The sequence below is a fragment of the Hemiscyllium ocellatum genome, chromosome 33 (assembly GCF_020745735.1).
Source record: "Hemiscyllium ocellatum isolate sHemOce1 chromosome 33, sHemOce1.pat.X.cur, whole genome shotgun sequence".
Classification (NCBI taxonomy): Eukaryota; Metazoa; Chordata; class Chondrichthyes; order Orectolobiformes; family Hemiscylliidae; genus Hemiscyllium; species Hemiscyllium ocellatum.
In genome coordinates, this window is record NC_083433.1 from 6,962,808 (window position 1) to 6,979,064 (window position 16,257).

A 16,257-nucleotide genomic window follows, 5' to 3' on the forward strand; every position below is an offset into this window, starting at 1 on the left:
ACCGACCACCTGAAGGTGCTGGGTATTTGGTTCGGGGGGACTGGGGGCGTGCGCCAAGTCTTGGGAGGAGCGTATCAGCAATGTGAGGCAGAAACTGGGCAGATGGAAGCTATGTCGCTCTCCATCACGGGAAAAAACCTGGTCATCAGGTGTGAGGCACTGTCATTGCTATTATACGTGGCATAGGTCTGGCCTATTCCCAGAACCTGTGCCGCCGCAGTCATCCGGGCCATCTTCCAATTTATATGGAGGTCAAAGATAGACCAGGTCTGAAGGGACTCGCTGTACAAAGATCTGGGCAACGGGGAGAAAAATACACCCAATGCCACCCTCACCCTGATGGCCACCTTTGTGTGTGGCTGCATCAAGCTGTGCATGGATCCCCGGTATGCAAACACCAAGTGTCACTACGTACTGAGGTTCTACCTGTCCCCGGTGTTGCGAAGGATGGGCCTGGCCTCGCTGCCGCGGAATGCTCCGAGTAGTTGGACCATTCCGTATCACCTGTCCTTCGTGGAAAAGTTTATGAAGAAAAACACAAGTCCATCAGGAAATGGTCAGCACGTAGTGTCCTTGAGATCCTTCGGGAAAAGGAGAGGGCGGATCCTATCGAGCGGTTCCCTGAGCAGACTGTCAAAGCCATTTGGCAGAATGCCTCATCGCCAGAACTTTCCAACAAGCACCAAGACATGGCTTGGCTGGTGGTGAGAAGGGCTCTGCCTGTGAAATCCTTTATGCACGCCTGGACTCTCAGCGCACCACACGCTGCCCTCGAAGCGGCTGCGGGGGAGAAACGAGACTGTCACACACCTCCTTCTGGAATGTGCCTATGCAGAGGAAGTCTGGAGAGGAATGCAGTGGTGTTTGTCGAGGTTCGTCCCGAGCAGCGCCGTGACACGGGACTCCGTGCTCTACGGCCTGTTCCCCAGGACGAACATCAACTTGGTGAAGGACACTCTCTGGGTGGTCCGAAACCTGTTGATCTTCCAGCTGAAGGAGTTGACCCCGACTGAGTGTTGCAGACTGGCACATTCCAAGGTCCAGGACTACGTGTTGAGGGACGCGCTGAAGCTTGGGGCAGCTGCCGCCAAGGCGCGGTGGGGAAAGACCACCGTGTAACATCTGCCTGCCTAAAGAAGAACAGGGGGCCTGTGCAGTCATTTGGGCTCTGCTGAGGCCTCAGCTAAAAAATGTAATTGTACAGACCTGTAAACAGGAACGATTACTCTGTTTCGTATGCAAAGAAATGGAATGTTTACATATGTATAGCATGTCCACTTGTATAGATCATCAAAGTATTTTATGAATAAAATATATTAGAAATAAAAAAGATCAACCACTTGTATAGATCATCAAAGTATTTTATGAATAAAGTATATTTTAGAAATTAAAAAAATCAATCCTCCCTATCGGGTAGGTGTGTGCGTTTGCCTGTGTGAGTGTACGGGTCTCGGACTATGCGTACACGATGTGTATATGGGGGTGAGGTTGTGAGTGTTTTGTGTGTGTGAGTGGAACGGGTTAATCTCATCAAAATGTCCCCACCATTAGTGGGAGGGAGGACGGAAGGGTGACAGTTAGATCTGATTAAAAACTCCTGGACTGGAAATACTTTAGAAATCTGTTTGGACTGAGAGAAATTGTCAGAGCAGGGGAGTTGGGAAGAGCATTCCGTCAAAACATCCCCGATTCCCCTGGGTTTGAGGAGACTGAAACACTAAGGGTGCATTTCATTGGCAGCGTGAGCTCCCTCCCTCCCCTCGTCTGGTTTCAGGGCCACAGGGAGGAGTTAGTGTGGGGGACAGATCAGGCTATATCAGGGAGCCCCTGAGGCAGCAGCTGCCAAGTTAGAGGAGGGATGGAGGCAGACAGGACAGTGTTGTGCTCTGAGTCACCAAGGGTCTGCCAAGCACGACCAGACCCTTGCCTGCTGCAGGCACGGGTGCTGACAAAGCTGCTGGAGACAGAGGAGAGGTATCTGCCGAACAGGGGGGCGTTTCCATCGCTCCAGCAGGAGATTCAGCCCCACATGAGGAGCAGGCTGGCCTGCTGGATGTTGGAGGTAGGTACAGGGTTGGAGGGTGGGCGCATCGAGCCTCAGTTCCTTTGTCGCTTCTAATCATTTGTCAAATAACGTTGCACAAGATAATCTCCCAGTGTTAATAAAAGAGACGTGAGGATAAAACTGCTCTCACAGAGAGCCATGAGTGTGGAAAGTGCTGCCTGGGAGTGTGGTGGAGGCTGGCTCTATTCACAGCACGCAAGGAGGCCATTCGGTCTAGCGCGCCTGCATTCGTTCTGTCTCCTAGCGGCTATATCCTGCCTTGTTCCTCATATCCCTGCACAACATTTCCATCCAAATAATCAATGCATTGCCCTCTCAAATGCTTCAATTGCACCTACCACCATCACCACGTTTCTTAGGCACTGCATTCCAGGCTCTAACTGCTTGCCTGAGTGAAAAAGTTTTTCTTTCTCCCTTCACCCTTGCTCCATTTATGCATCACTTTGAAATATTAAGTCGGTTGACCCATTCGTTAGAGAATTAGACAGTTACCTGAAGTAGAAGAATGAGAATCAGGATGGTGATACGAAGCAAAGGGCTCAGTCAGAGAGCTAGTAATGCCATGATGGGCTGAACAACCTCTTTCTGTGTTTGTAACAATTCTGCGATGCACGAAATGACCAGGCCAAAACTGTATTCAGACAAGTATGATTATACTCCTGAACTACATTCGGAATTAAAGGTGAAGATTCCAAAGGATCAGCTAAGTTACAAAGTTCTCCACAGACGTGGATCCACAAAGAGGGACAGAGAGCAGAACCTTCAGATTCGACCCAGGCTGCTGTTCAAGGGTGTTATCTAAAAGCACTCCCTCTCACAGAGAGGGGAATAGAAACTCTACAAGCCTTCCTTTCAAAAAGCTGTTGGACTGTAACTCATTTGGCAATTTCACAGTGGAGCTTTGGATGGGGAAGGGTTGCAGCAAAGGTGGGTGCAGGAAATTAAGGTTGAAAACAGCCACCGACAGGATTGAGGGGCTAAATAACCTCATTGTGTCCCTATTGGTTTGCTCAATTGCTATTCCATTGTTCAGTGCTTTTGAGAAGGTGACGTTTGCCAGTCTTGTACCCCCACCCCTCTCTGCTGCACTGAAATTTCATCTGTTCACATGCAAAACCTGACAGTATTTACTGGCTATTTGACTGTAAAGGACATCACAGTTGAATTGCCCTATGGTAACCTCCCCACACCCCACCATCACCACACCTTGGTTCTCCACATTAGGTGGTATTCTGAAAAACTTTTCAGGACTTAAATGTACCTTATTCAAATATATCTGTTGCAAAGAAATTGCTGAAGATGTCTCATGGAACTCTGCAACTAAATAGCTGCTCTACCTTTTTGAGTGTTATATGTAATTCTTGTCATGATCCACTCTGAAAGATGCTCAGATTCTTGAGCCCAACATTCTCTGGCTTCTCTCAAAAGTTAAAAATTTAATCAAACTTAACTTAAAGTCCCCAATTTTCCTGCTTGATGGACTCAATTGACCTGGGGATGGTAGGATGTTCTATGTGGTGAGATTGGTTCTGCTGGGCTTGTATTCAGTAGAGTATATGATGATGACAGAGGATCTGATTGAAGTGCATAAAATTCCAACAAGAGTAGATAGTCTACATGCAGAGAAGATGCCTCCGTGGTTGGAGAAGTTTAGAGCCAGGGGATATGAAGTAGACTGTTTAGGACTAAGGCAAGGAAACATTTCCACAGGTCAAACACCCTGAGTGAAGAATTCTCTGCCACAGAGGCTGAGTCATTGAGTACATTCAAATAAGAGATTGATACATTTGTAGATTTTAAAGGCACCACGGGGTAAGGGGAGAAAATAGGAACAGAGGCACGCACACATGCAGACACTCGCAGACAAAAGAAACACAAAGTAACACACATAAACAGGGCGAGGAAGATATATAAAAAAGGAGTGCAAACAGTTCAATAGATCCGCAAAGCACCTTGCAATGTTCCATACCTTTAAAGGAATGAGGGAAGAGACATGCTCTGTTCAAAACTCTCTAACCCTGTAACCTCCTTCAGGCCTGATACACCTCCCTATCTCTGTAACCTCCTGTAGCCCCCAAACCCCTCCCATAGTCCCTGCACTCCTCCATATTTCTGTAATGTTCTCCAGCCCCTAACTCTAACTTCCACCACCCCATACCCCATCTCTATCTCTGTAACATCCTCCAGTTCCTACACCCCCAGATCTTTATACTCCTTTGATTCTGGTCTATTCAGCACCCACCAATTTAATCATTCCATCAATGGCAGCCGTATCTTCAGTTGCCTGTGTCCCAGCTCAGGAATTAACTCCCTAAACCCTCCATCCATGCTCTGTTCCTTCAAACCTAACATCTCGGTCCTGATGTCCTGTTGCTTGTGACATTAAGATTTGGTGGGTGAAGCATCTTTAATTTGAACCAGCACTATACAAATGCAATTGTGTGTTGTTGATGGACTGTATGCCTGGTCTGTGTCTCTCTGACCTGCAGGTTTGTGAAGAGGAAGGCTGTGAGAAGGAGGTGTTCCCTTTGGCGATTAGCTACCTCGACCGGTTCTTATCGGCAGTGCCATTGGAGAAGTCGAGGCTGCAGCTGCTCGGCTCGGCTTGCCTGCTCCTGGCCTCAAAGCTCAGGGAAACACAGCCGCTGTCTGTAAACAGTGTGTGCGCCTACACTGCCCACTCATCCAGGCCAGGGGAACTGCGGGTGAGTTTGAGTCACTCCTCTGCGGTGGCACCCAACTGGTCACATCCCAGTCCCGTTCCAGATCTATCGGTGAGGGAGTGGTCCCCACACAGCTTTTTTTTTCTCGAAATGTGGGGCAGCTAGTCCAGGGATAGTCCCCGTCCCCTCTGACACCTTCAAGCAGGAGAGTCCTTGCACAGGTGCACACACTGACACTGATCCAGCACTCAAGCAAGGGAAAACACCTGAGTGGTCCAGTGACAAGCAGTGCCCTTCACATCAAAGGTGCACTGTTTATATATTTTTTTCTTTTTCTTACCTGTTTATTTTTCTTTTTTTTCCTATTTTCTTTTTTTTTCCTTTAACCCCACACTTGTGGGCGGCACGGTGGCACAGTGGTTAGCACTGCTGCCTCACAGCACCAGAGACCCAGGTTCAATTCCCGACTCAGGCGACATTCTCCCCGTGTCTGCGTGGGTTTCCTCCGGGTGTTCCGGTTTCCTCCCACATTCCAAAGATGTGCGATTCAGGTGAATTGGCCATGCTAAATTGCCCATAGTGTTAGGTAAGGGGTATATGTAGGGGTATGGGTGGGTTGTGCTTCGGCGGGTCGGTGTGGACTTGTTGGGCCGAAGGGCCTGTTTCCACACTGTAAGTAATCTAATCTAATCTACCGCCTAACTGTGGTAGTGCTTAGTCCCCACACTGCTCCACAGGATGAGGGTGTCTCTGGATGGGCCAGCTTTTATGGCCCATCTCTAATTTCCCAGTGGGCAGTTAAGAATCAACCAAATTGCAGTGGGTCTGGAGTCACATGTCGGCTTCCTTTGTGTTTTCTTCCCGAAAGGGCATTAGTGAGCCAGACAGGTTTTTCTGACAACAATGGCAGCACGGTCATCATGAAACTCTTAATTCCAGATTTTTATTGAATTCAAATTCCATCATCTGATTCAAACCTGGGTCCTTGGATAGTTATATGGGTGTCCAGATGAACAATCCAGCGATAATATTGCCAGGCATGGCTGCGGAGGAAGAGGAGGGGTGGGCAAAAAGGCATCCTTGGCAGACACCGCCAATCCCCAGCAGGGAAAGCTGTCTGTAGGAAAGATGTGAAAAAGGACACTTTGTAAGATATAGTATAGGTAGACAATCCTTTATCCGAAACCCTCGGGACCAGATGTCTTTTGGATTTCGGAAATTTTCGGATAAAGGATTAAATGACATTTTCAGAGTAAAATTAAAAAATTTACCATACAGCAGACCCTCTCGTGATTATTATGCATGCTGAGACAGAATTGACGCCAGGCAGTGCTGGGCCACACCACTACGTCACATCTGAGTGACGTGGGTCGGGTGAGTGTGGAGTTGCGTTAACTGTTCGCACCACCAAACAACCTTGTTAAGGAGAAAAAAAAAACTTCAGATTTCAAAGCTTTTTGGCTTCCGGACAAAGGAGAAAGGATTGTCTACCTGAAGCAGAATTAGGCCATTCAGACAATTGAGTCTGTTCAGCTATTCAATCATGGTTCCCAATCCCATTTTCCAGTTGTCTTCCTGTAACCATCAATCCCCTTTACTAATCAGGAACCTATTTGTCTCTGTCCTAAAGACACTCAATGACATGATCTCCACAACCTTCTTTGGCAATGAGTTCGACAGGTTCACCACCCTCTGACTAAAGAAATTCCTCCTTGTCTCAATGCTGAAGGGTCTATAGAAGATTGCAGCACAGGAGGAGGTCACTCAGCCAATCCTGTCTGTGTTAGCTTTCTGGAAGGATTACTAGGCCATTCAGCCCCTCCAGTCTGTTCTGCCATTCAATGAGATCACGGGCTGAACTGATAATCCTCAAATCAGTCTCAGCTTTTTCGCCGTCATCTGGCAACTCTTTTGTGCTTCAAATACTCACCCAATTAGCTTTTGAAAGCTCTTGTTGAATCTGCTGATATTAACCTACAAGGCAGCACATTCCAGATCCCAAAAACTCACTGAATGAAAGGAACTAACATTCCCCCTCCTCCTGCTACCATTTTAAAACCTCTTTCCTCTAGATGTTGACCATCCTGCCCATGATAACAGTCTACAGGGATTACAAAGTACTCACAGCATAGAAACAGGCCATTTGGCCCATCCGCTTTATGCTTCATGCGCTTATCCAGCTTCCCCTTGAATGTATCGACACCATCCTGCTTGGCCATTCCCTCTTCTCTGAATAAATAAGTTGTACCTTAGCTTCTTTGTCAAAATTTCTCATAATTTTGAACACCCTATTAAATCACCCTCAAAGCCCTCTGGTGTTAAAGTGTGGTGGGTGATGCTGAGAAGCACCTTTTTATTTTGAGCGATCTCAGTCTCTCCACCAGAACGGAAGACCCTTGATCCTGGTTTCAGTTTGTAAAGTTCTCTCTGGGTAACAGACATCCTTCCAAAGGTGTGAGGCCCAGAATTAGACACACATTTACATAAACACATCCATCCCCCCACACACACACACACATACATACAGACCCACGTCTCACACACACAACTGGAGACACACTTAAACCACCCATTTACAAACAATATTCACAGCTACACATTTGTATTGGGGTCTTTCGGCAGTCATCAGGTAATTTGCATCTCCCAGGGTGGTCACTCAATCTAAGGTCCCACTTGGTGAGATCTTCCAGACTCCACGCAGGGAAATGGACATCACCCTGAGATTAGATGAAAGGTAACTCAGGAGGTCAAAGGTCCTGAAACTCTTGCCTGGGCTGTTCCCTCACAGTGATGTTGTTGAGTTATGTACACAATAGATTTCACTCTCTTCCTCCTGTCTCTCTCTCTCTCTCTCTATAGACAATGGAGCTGCTGCTTTTGAATAAACTGCATTGGGACATCGCAGCCCCAACTGCCCTGGAGTTTGTGGAGCATTTAATACGAGCCACAGGCCTGGCAAGGGTCAAAGAGCAAGTTGTCCGAAAGCACACAGAGACTTTCATCGCACTCTGCGCAATAGGTACCGGAGCAAATCGCGGAAGCAGCCAGGGACCAGCGCCTCACTGTGCAGAATGGGGGCTCTTTGGACAGAGAGGTAGAGGCCTTCAGGATTTCTGCCCAATTATGGGGGGAGAAATTGCCACTAATTCAATGTCATGGAACTAATAGTCCAGAGACTAATGGGTTGTGGACATGGGTTCAAAACTCACCAGGGCAGATGTCAGTATTCATAATTTAATTAATTTTTAAAGATTTTGAAATTGCAGACGTTTTCATGAAGCCTTAGATATAGTTCTTGGGGCTAAAGGTATGGGGAGGAACAGGGCCTGAGTTGGGTGATCAGCCATCATCACATTGAATGACTGAGCAGGCTCGTAGGGCTGAATGGCCTACTCCTTGGTCCTATTTTCCATGCTTCTTTAAAACTAGTCTCATTGCTAGTGACCATGACAACTATCAGCGATTGTTGTGAAAACCCAGCATGTCCTTTAGGAAAGGAAACATACTGTCCTTACCTGGTCTGGCATACCCATGATTCCAGACCCACAGTGCCGTGGTTGATTCTTAACCACCCTCTGGAATGGCCGTGCAAGCTGTTCATTCAAGGCAGTTAGGGATGGGCAACAGATGCAGGTCTTGCCAGAGAGGAGAGTCTAGAAACTCCAGATTTCACACACAATTTTGAGCGACTGCAGAGGCGGGGACTGGAAGAGTAGGTTTTGGAAAAGGCCTTAACTTGTCAAGCAAATAATTCTGGGATGTTGTCTTTCAGATTGTGAGTTTACCTCATATCCACCGTCCGTGATTGGGGCGGCCAGCCTTGTTGCCGCAATAACCGGCCTCCATAATGGGCAGAATGAACATTGCCTTGTGCACCGGGAGCTAACTGATCACCTTGCACGCTCCATCCACTGTGATCCGGTAAGGGAATTCCGAAAAACTTGACATAAGGGCTGATCATCGTGGACCTCTGACCTCTTATGATGGCAACGGGATCTATCGGGTTCCATTACCCCCTCAGTGTTTCCCATCCAATTTCCTGCTGATCCTTTAGTCATTCTTTATCCCTGGTGTTTTCCTTCGTCACATGGGGAGAGATGGCAGTGGTATAGTCACTGGACTAGTATCCCCAGGGTCTCTTGGCTGCCAGCACCTCTTTACATCTCGTGAAACCCAATGACGCAGAAATGCAACAAAAATAGAAGCAGGAGGTGGCCATTTTGTCAGCCATTTTGTCCTCGGGCCTACCCCACCTTCTGACCAAATCACGGGTCACCTTTTCCTTCAACTCCACATTGCTGCCCTCGATTCCCTTACCGTCCAAAAATCTGTCAGGCTCGAGCCATTGATGACTGAGAGCAACCACATGGAGAAAATTCCCTTTATCCTAAACTCAAACTCTAGTAGGTCTGTCGTGAGTAACACACTTCCTCACTCCCCAAAGCCTGTCTACCATCAACAAGACACCAGTCAGGAGTGTGGTGGAAGACTCCCTACTTGCCTGGATGGGTGCAGCTCAAGTAGCTTGACACCATTCAAGACAAAGCAGCCTGTTTGACTGGCACCACATCCACAAACATATTCTCTCCACCATCAACGCTCAGTAGCAGCTGTGTGTACTATCTACAAGATGCAGTGCAGAAATGCACCAAGGCTCCTCAACAAAATCTTCCAAATCAACCAACATTTCCATCTAGAGGGACAAGGGCAGCAGATACACAGTCATACAGCACAGAAATAGGCCCTTCGGTCCAACTCGTCCATGCCGACCAAGCTACCCATTCAGAAAAGGTTCACGAGGATGATCCCTGGATTGAGGGATTGTCTTGTGAGCGAAGTCTAAACAGGTTGGGACTCTACTCACGGTTTATAACAATGACAAGTGACCTCATTTAAGCATACTGGATTCTTAGAGGTTGACAATAAATGCTGAGAGGATGTTATCTCTCATGGTAAGATCTAGGACCAAGGTATAGCCTCAGAATAAACGGGCATCAATTTAAGACTGAGATGAGGAGAAATTTCTTCTCTCAAAAAGTTGTCTTTGGAATTCCTTGCCTTAGAAAGCTGTGGAGGGGCAGGGTATATTTAAGACTGAGATAGAGATTCTTGATCAGAAGGGAAATCAAGGGTAACAGGGAAAATGCAGGAAAGTAGTTTTGGGGAATTAAGTTTATGATCATACTGAATGGTCGAGAAGGCTTGAAGGGCTGAATGGCCAAATGCTGTTCCTGTTTCTTATAGCCTTAATTCCAGTTGCTGTCTCCTGATAATGCAGTATGTTCCCATCTCCTATAATTCAGTTCTCCAACATGTTTTGTCCCTGCAATCCAGATCCCTTATTTCTCCTTGTCAGATCTCCTATTCCCTCTTTTCTCCATAATCGAGATTCCCCACATGCTCCTGTCTCTATTATCCCCATTCCTGCACCTCCTACTGGTCCTATAATGGCGAGGCATGTGATGGTGGTCATGTCCCTCTGGTCAGTTACAGTAATTACCATATGGGAAAACCACCTCCTGCAAGTTTCTCTCCATTCCTGACTTGGAAATATATCATTGTTCCTGCAATGTCGCTTGGTCAAAATCCTGTAACTCCCTTCCTAACAGCATTGTGGGTCTATCTACACCACATGGATTGCAGTGGTTCAAGAAGGCAGCTCACCATCACCTTCTCAGGGACATCCAGGAATGGGCAATAAATGCTGGCCCAGCCAATAGTGCCCACGTCCAGTGAACGAATAATAAAAATAACAGCTCTCTACATATGGCTGGCAGAGAAAAATGTCCTCTTAGCATCTACCCTGTCAAACCCACTGAAGGATTCTATACATTTCAATCTGATGGCCTTGCATTCCAAGATTTAAAGCATGGCTCTTCTATCCAAAGGCTTTTATCTTCCTCCTGGAAAGTTTATGGAGAAATTAAATTCTCTCTGTCTCTCCTTTTCTTCCCAAGTCCAAATACTCATTGTCTCCCTTCAAATTCCAGGGACTGGAGCCCATGTCAGATCTCCTCAGTGCTGACAGTGAAGGGATGTTGCACATACAGATACGACATTAAATTCAGGTCAGTCCGCAGATGGGCGGAAAAAATAATCCCTGACCCTGTGTCCTGAGGCCAATATTTATCTCTCAGTCAACGTCACAAAACCAATCTCCCTGTTTGTGGGAGCTTCCTGTGGGCAATTTTGGCAGCTGCCTTCCCCACGTTTTAAGCGACTCCACTTCATTGGCTGCAAACATCTTTTTGGGATGTCAATACGTTGTGAACAGGCGCAATGTAAGTTTTGCTCTGTGGATTGATGTGACAGTTGCAAGGCCACTACTTGTCCAGAACTATCTGGGCCAACCAGGATGTGACACTAATAACTGTCCATGTTCCTCTCCCCAACCTCATTCACCCCTCATCACCCAAACCCATTAACATCCCCACCCTCGCCATTGACATTCCCAACTCACTGAGCGGCCCATCTCCCACCATCCTATCCCACCCTCCCACCCACACCCCCAACCCTCAACACCCACACCCCCAACCTCCTCCATCAACCCCACCGGCCTCCCACAACCACAACACCCCCACCCTCCAACCTCAACCTCGTCCACCGACCCCACCCTGAACTTCCCAACCACCCAAACCTCTCTCTATCCGACTGACTTTCCAAACCCCTACCCCGCAGGAGTGTTTGCGAACGTGTCACGAGCGGCTGGAGGCCGCGCTCCAGGCCCGGTTACAGCAGTCACGTGGCCGCGCTCCGCCTCGTGCCGCCAAGTCCGGGGAGCGGGAACGTTCTCGAACCCCCACCGACATCCGGGACATCAGGCTATGACGAGACGCCCAGGCGGATTGGGCTGGACGTGAGCAGGACCTGGACCTGGACTCTCAACGGAGAGGGAGGTCGGAGACCCCTCCGTTTGTACTCGGCTGCGAGCGGGAACAACCCCGGGGGAAATCTTCCTCATGGGTCTCAGAAAATCATTAGGAGTCAAGGCCGGTGAGAACCAACTCATTGACCGGGAAAATGAGGGAGACTGGGCCACGGGTGACAGAATGGGGTGGCCATTCAGCCCATCGAAACTGCTCCTACATTCACTCCCATCTCGTCAAGTCCATTTTTCTGGTTCCTTTCCATTCTGCCCATTCCCAGCCCAATAAGAAATCTATTGATCTCAACCATGAACGTGCCAGGCCACTCCCGTTAGTTTTAAATGAACACTTGAAACACCACAGTATACAAGGCTCTGGTGGTGGTGCCCCTACCTCTGAGCCAGGAGACCGGGGTTCAAATACCACCTACTCCAGAGGAGTGTGATAACATCCCTAAACAGTTAGGCTCGAAAATATCTACAAGGTTATTGTCCAAGTGCTGGAAAATGGGTTTGGAAGAGAGATGCTTCATGACCAGAATGGACATGATGGGCCAAAGGGCATTTTTACTGTGCTGTAAAATTCTTATGACTCTAATAGTGGAGTGGACTCGATGGGATGAATGGTTTCTTCCTGTTATCTGTAATCCAGTCTCTCTCTTTCTCATCCTTGTTCTAAAACTGTATCCATTGATTAGGGAATCATGTGTAACAGGGATCCGAGGCCTGTGAGGCAGGTAGCAGTTGTCAATCATCCTTTGACAACAACTTTGGAAACTGTTAAATGTTTCCTTCAGCTATTTCATTATTATTTAACTATTTATTTTCAATTGTTTTAATTTAAGTACGTGTCTGTATTTAAGTTAACATTTAATGTCAGATTTATTCACCGTTTAATAAAATTCACTGATCTCATTTCCCAAACATCTACCAAACTCACTGAACTGGTGTGTTCGACCGAACTTGGTCTGTTCTCTTGTCAGTTGGTTTCCCTGACTTTTTACTCCCTCACTTAGTGGGCGGCACGGTGGTTAGCACTGCTGTCTCACAGCGCCTGAGACCCGGGTTCAATTCCCGACTCAGGCGACTGACTGTGTGGAGTTTGCATGTTCTCCCCGTGTCTGTGTGGGTTTCCGCTGGATTCCACCCACAGTCCAAAGATGTGCAGGTCAGGTGAATTAGCCAAGCTAAATTGCCTGTAGTGTTAGGTAAGGGGTAAATGTAGGGGTATGGGTGGGTGGCGGGTCGGTGTGGACTTGTTGGGCCGAAGGGCCTGTTTCCACACTGTAAGTAATCTAATCTAATCACTCATCCTCCGCAAGCATCGGGGTCTTGTGATGGTTTTACTTTAGGGGATATAACAGATTCAACTGACTTAGCTCATTCCAGAAGGAGTGGAGTATGAGCAGGTTTGCACAGCCTGGATGAACACCCAGAGGTTTGAGGCAGTTGCAAACAGGCAACATTAACCAGTTGAGATCAGCGACCAAACCTCTCACTCTCAAATTGCTGGCAATCCCAAAAACTCCAATGCTGATGCACTTCAACACAAAATCCTCTTCCAGTCTCATACTGCGGGAGTGCTGCATGGTCAGAGGGACTGTTTTTCCAATGAGGTCTAAGACAGAGTACAGTAACTGCACAGAAAGAGGCCATTCAGCCTCTTGTGTTTTGTTTGCATCAAGGCACCATCTGTGCTGTGTGAAAGATTCTACGATCTGGGAACAACGGGAGAGACCTAATCCTGGAATCCATATTTATCCCTCAAGCAGCCCCACTAATAGCACAATACCTGATCATCCCACCGCATTCCAGCTGGTGCTGTGATTAAATTGCATCCCCGACAAAACATCAGTGACAACATTTCATAAGTAATGAATTGTCATAAGGCACTGCCTGATTGTTTACCAAAGCTTCAAGTTAACTTTCCATTCTTCCCGTGAGTGGACCATTACTCACATTCTACTTTAGACGCACGTTCATATTAACTTGTCGACATCCCTTTGTAGATTCTTTAGGTGAGATTTGGTAGAAGGGTATTGGGTGGGTGCACATGATGTTCCCATGTATCAGCTGCCCTTGTCCTTCTAGATGGAAGTGATCATGGGTTTTGAAGGTATTGTATCAGGATCTTTGAATTTCTGCAGTACAAGTTGTAGATAGTACACACTGCCGCTACTGAGTATCAGCGGTGGAGGGAGTGGATGCTGGTGGATGTGGCGGGAAACAAACTGGTTGGTTTGTCTTGAATGGTATTAAGCTCTGGACTGTAGTAGGAGTTGCATCCATCCAGACAGTCGGGGAGTATTCCATCACACACCTGACTCGTGCCTTGCAGATGGTGGACAGGCTTTGGAGGGTCAGGCGATGAGTTACGCTCACGGCCAATTTTGAGGCCTGTGATAAGCTGAGAATCTTACGCCCTCAGCTCTGAGAGTGACTGGTGTGTTGTCTCACCTTGAGGATAAGACAAAAAAATAGATGGAAAGACAAGTAGTGAGGATGACAAAGAGTCTGCAGAGAGATATAGACAGGTTCAGTGAGTGGGCAAAGCTTGGCAAACGGAGTATCATGTGGGAAAATGCACTTTGACAGGAAGGAAAGGAACTGAATATTATCTAAAAGAGAAAGATTGCAGAGAGCTAAAAAAAAACAGGGATTTGGAAGTCTTTGTGCAAAAGTAACAAAAAGCTAGCATGTTCGTAGGTAATAGGGAAGGCAAATGGAATGTTGGCCTTTGTTTCAAAGGAAATGGGGTATTTTCGTCAATCTTTACAAAGCACTAGTCAGATCACAGCTGGAATACTCTTAACAGTTCTGGGCCCTTTATCTAAGGAAATATATTCTGATGTTGGAGGCAGTCCAGAGAAGACTGCCCCGGACCTGGGCTAACCCCGGGTATGGACCTGTACTCACTGGAGTTTAGAAGAATGAGAGGTGACCTTATCGAAACATAAGATCCTTGGTGGACTTGACAGGATAGATGCAGAGAGATTGGTCCTAGACTTTCCTACGAGGAAACAGAGAGCATAATCTCAGAATTAGGGGTCATACATTTAAGATAGAGATGAGGAATTTCGTCTCTAAGGGCTGGGAGTCTTCTGGAATTCTGTGCAAAAGGCTGCTGAGGCCCGATCATGGAATCCCTAGAGTGTGGAAGGAGGCTATTTTGCCCACACTGACCCTCAGAAGAGCAGACCACCCAGACTTACCTCCTTATCCCGGTAACCCTGCATGTCCCATGGCTAATCTACCTAACATACACATCCCTGGATATGATGGACAATTTAGCTTGGTCAGTACATCCATGGACTGTGGAAGCAAACCCACACTAGATGGGGAAAACATGCAATCTCCATGCAGCCAGTAGCCCGAGGATGGAATCACACTGCAGTGTGACAGCAGTGCTAATCACTTAGCCCTCGTTAAGTATATTCAAGCTTGAGATTGTCAGAATTTTAATCAGTAAGAGAATAAATGGTTATGGCTAAAAAGACAGGAGTTGGGGATTATCAGACCAGCCACGATCTCACTGAATAGTGGACCAGAATGCCCTCCTTCTGCTTTTATTACTTGGGCTCTAAATAGATATTGATCTTTTAATATTGTGAAGGGGTTTGATAGGGTAGATGAAGACAAGATGTTCCCATTTGAAGCCACACACATGGAGCAGTTATTCATAAATACAATTGAGAATTTCGGATAAATTACTTTCCCACAAAGTGAGGAGAATGTGGAGCCTGCTCCCACAGGGGGTGGCTGAAATGAGAAAAATATTGATGCATTTAAGGGGAAGCTAGAGAAAATTTCAAAATGACTTGTATTTGCAGAGGCTCATGTGGATCATGAACACCAGCATAAGACAACTGGGCTGAATGGTCTATTTCAGTCCCATAAATTCTCTGCAGATATGAAGCTCCAAGGTCTGTAATGAGACAGCAGTATCCTCATGTCGCCCACCTCACCTCCTGATATACACACACACAGATTCTCTCTTTCATTCATTCACACACACACACAGTCAGGGTTGTTCTTTTGTTGATCCCATTTATCTGGCAGCACCAACCTGATGTGATCACTTGATGGCAATACACCCTTACAAATGGTTGTATATTTTTGGCTGTTGTTGGCCTTATTCTGCCAGCATCAGTGGTCAGTGCCCAAACTGGACACTACTCACTCATCATAGGACAGCAGGCATTGGCCACCTATGTAGAAGATAGGAGGATTGGGACATTCAGCTCCTTGAGTCTGCGCTATCACTCAGTATAATCACGGCCTATCATCCAATTCATGGTCTGTTCCCATTTTCTCCCCATGCCCTTTGATCCCTTTAGCCCCAAGAGCTACTTCTGTCTCCTTCTTGATAATGTGGAAGAACATTCCTGCTCTTGAACTTTGAGAATATGTCCCGATAGGAACAGGAGGTGGCATTCAGGCCATCAAGCATGCCCTGCCATTCAATACAATCAGACTGACTGATCATTTTCATGCCTTTTACCCACCCCATCCCTATGACCCTATACATCACTTCTAATCAAAAATCTATAAATGTACTCAAAGACTATGCAAAAAAATTCTCCTCATGAACCTAAGTCAGATCCTCCTTATATTTAAATTATGCCCCTTGGTTCTAGATTCCCAACTAGAGGAAACATCGACCC

General features: G+C 46.9%; 1 protein-coding gene across 1 annotated transcript; it reads left to right on the forward strand.

The window, feature by feature from the left end:
* The first annotated feature begins 1,858 nt into the window (after positions 1 to 1,858).
* Positions 1,859 to 11,556, forward strand: LOC132831194 (G1/S-specific cyclin-D1-like). Its single transcript, XM_060849208.1, has 5 exons — positions 1,859 to 2,062; positions 4,555 to 4,770; positions 7,588 to 7,747; positions 8,501 to 8,649; positions 11,407 to 11,556. Exons 1-5 carry the CDS (start codon positions 1,859 to 1,861, stop codon positions 11,554 to 11,556), a joined length of 879 nt encoding a protein of 292 aa, XP_060705191.1.
* Positions 11,557 to 16,257: the final 4,701 nt, after the last annotated feature.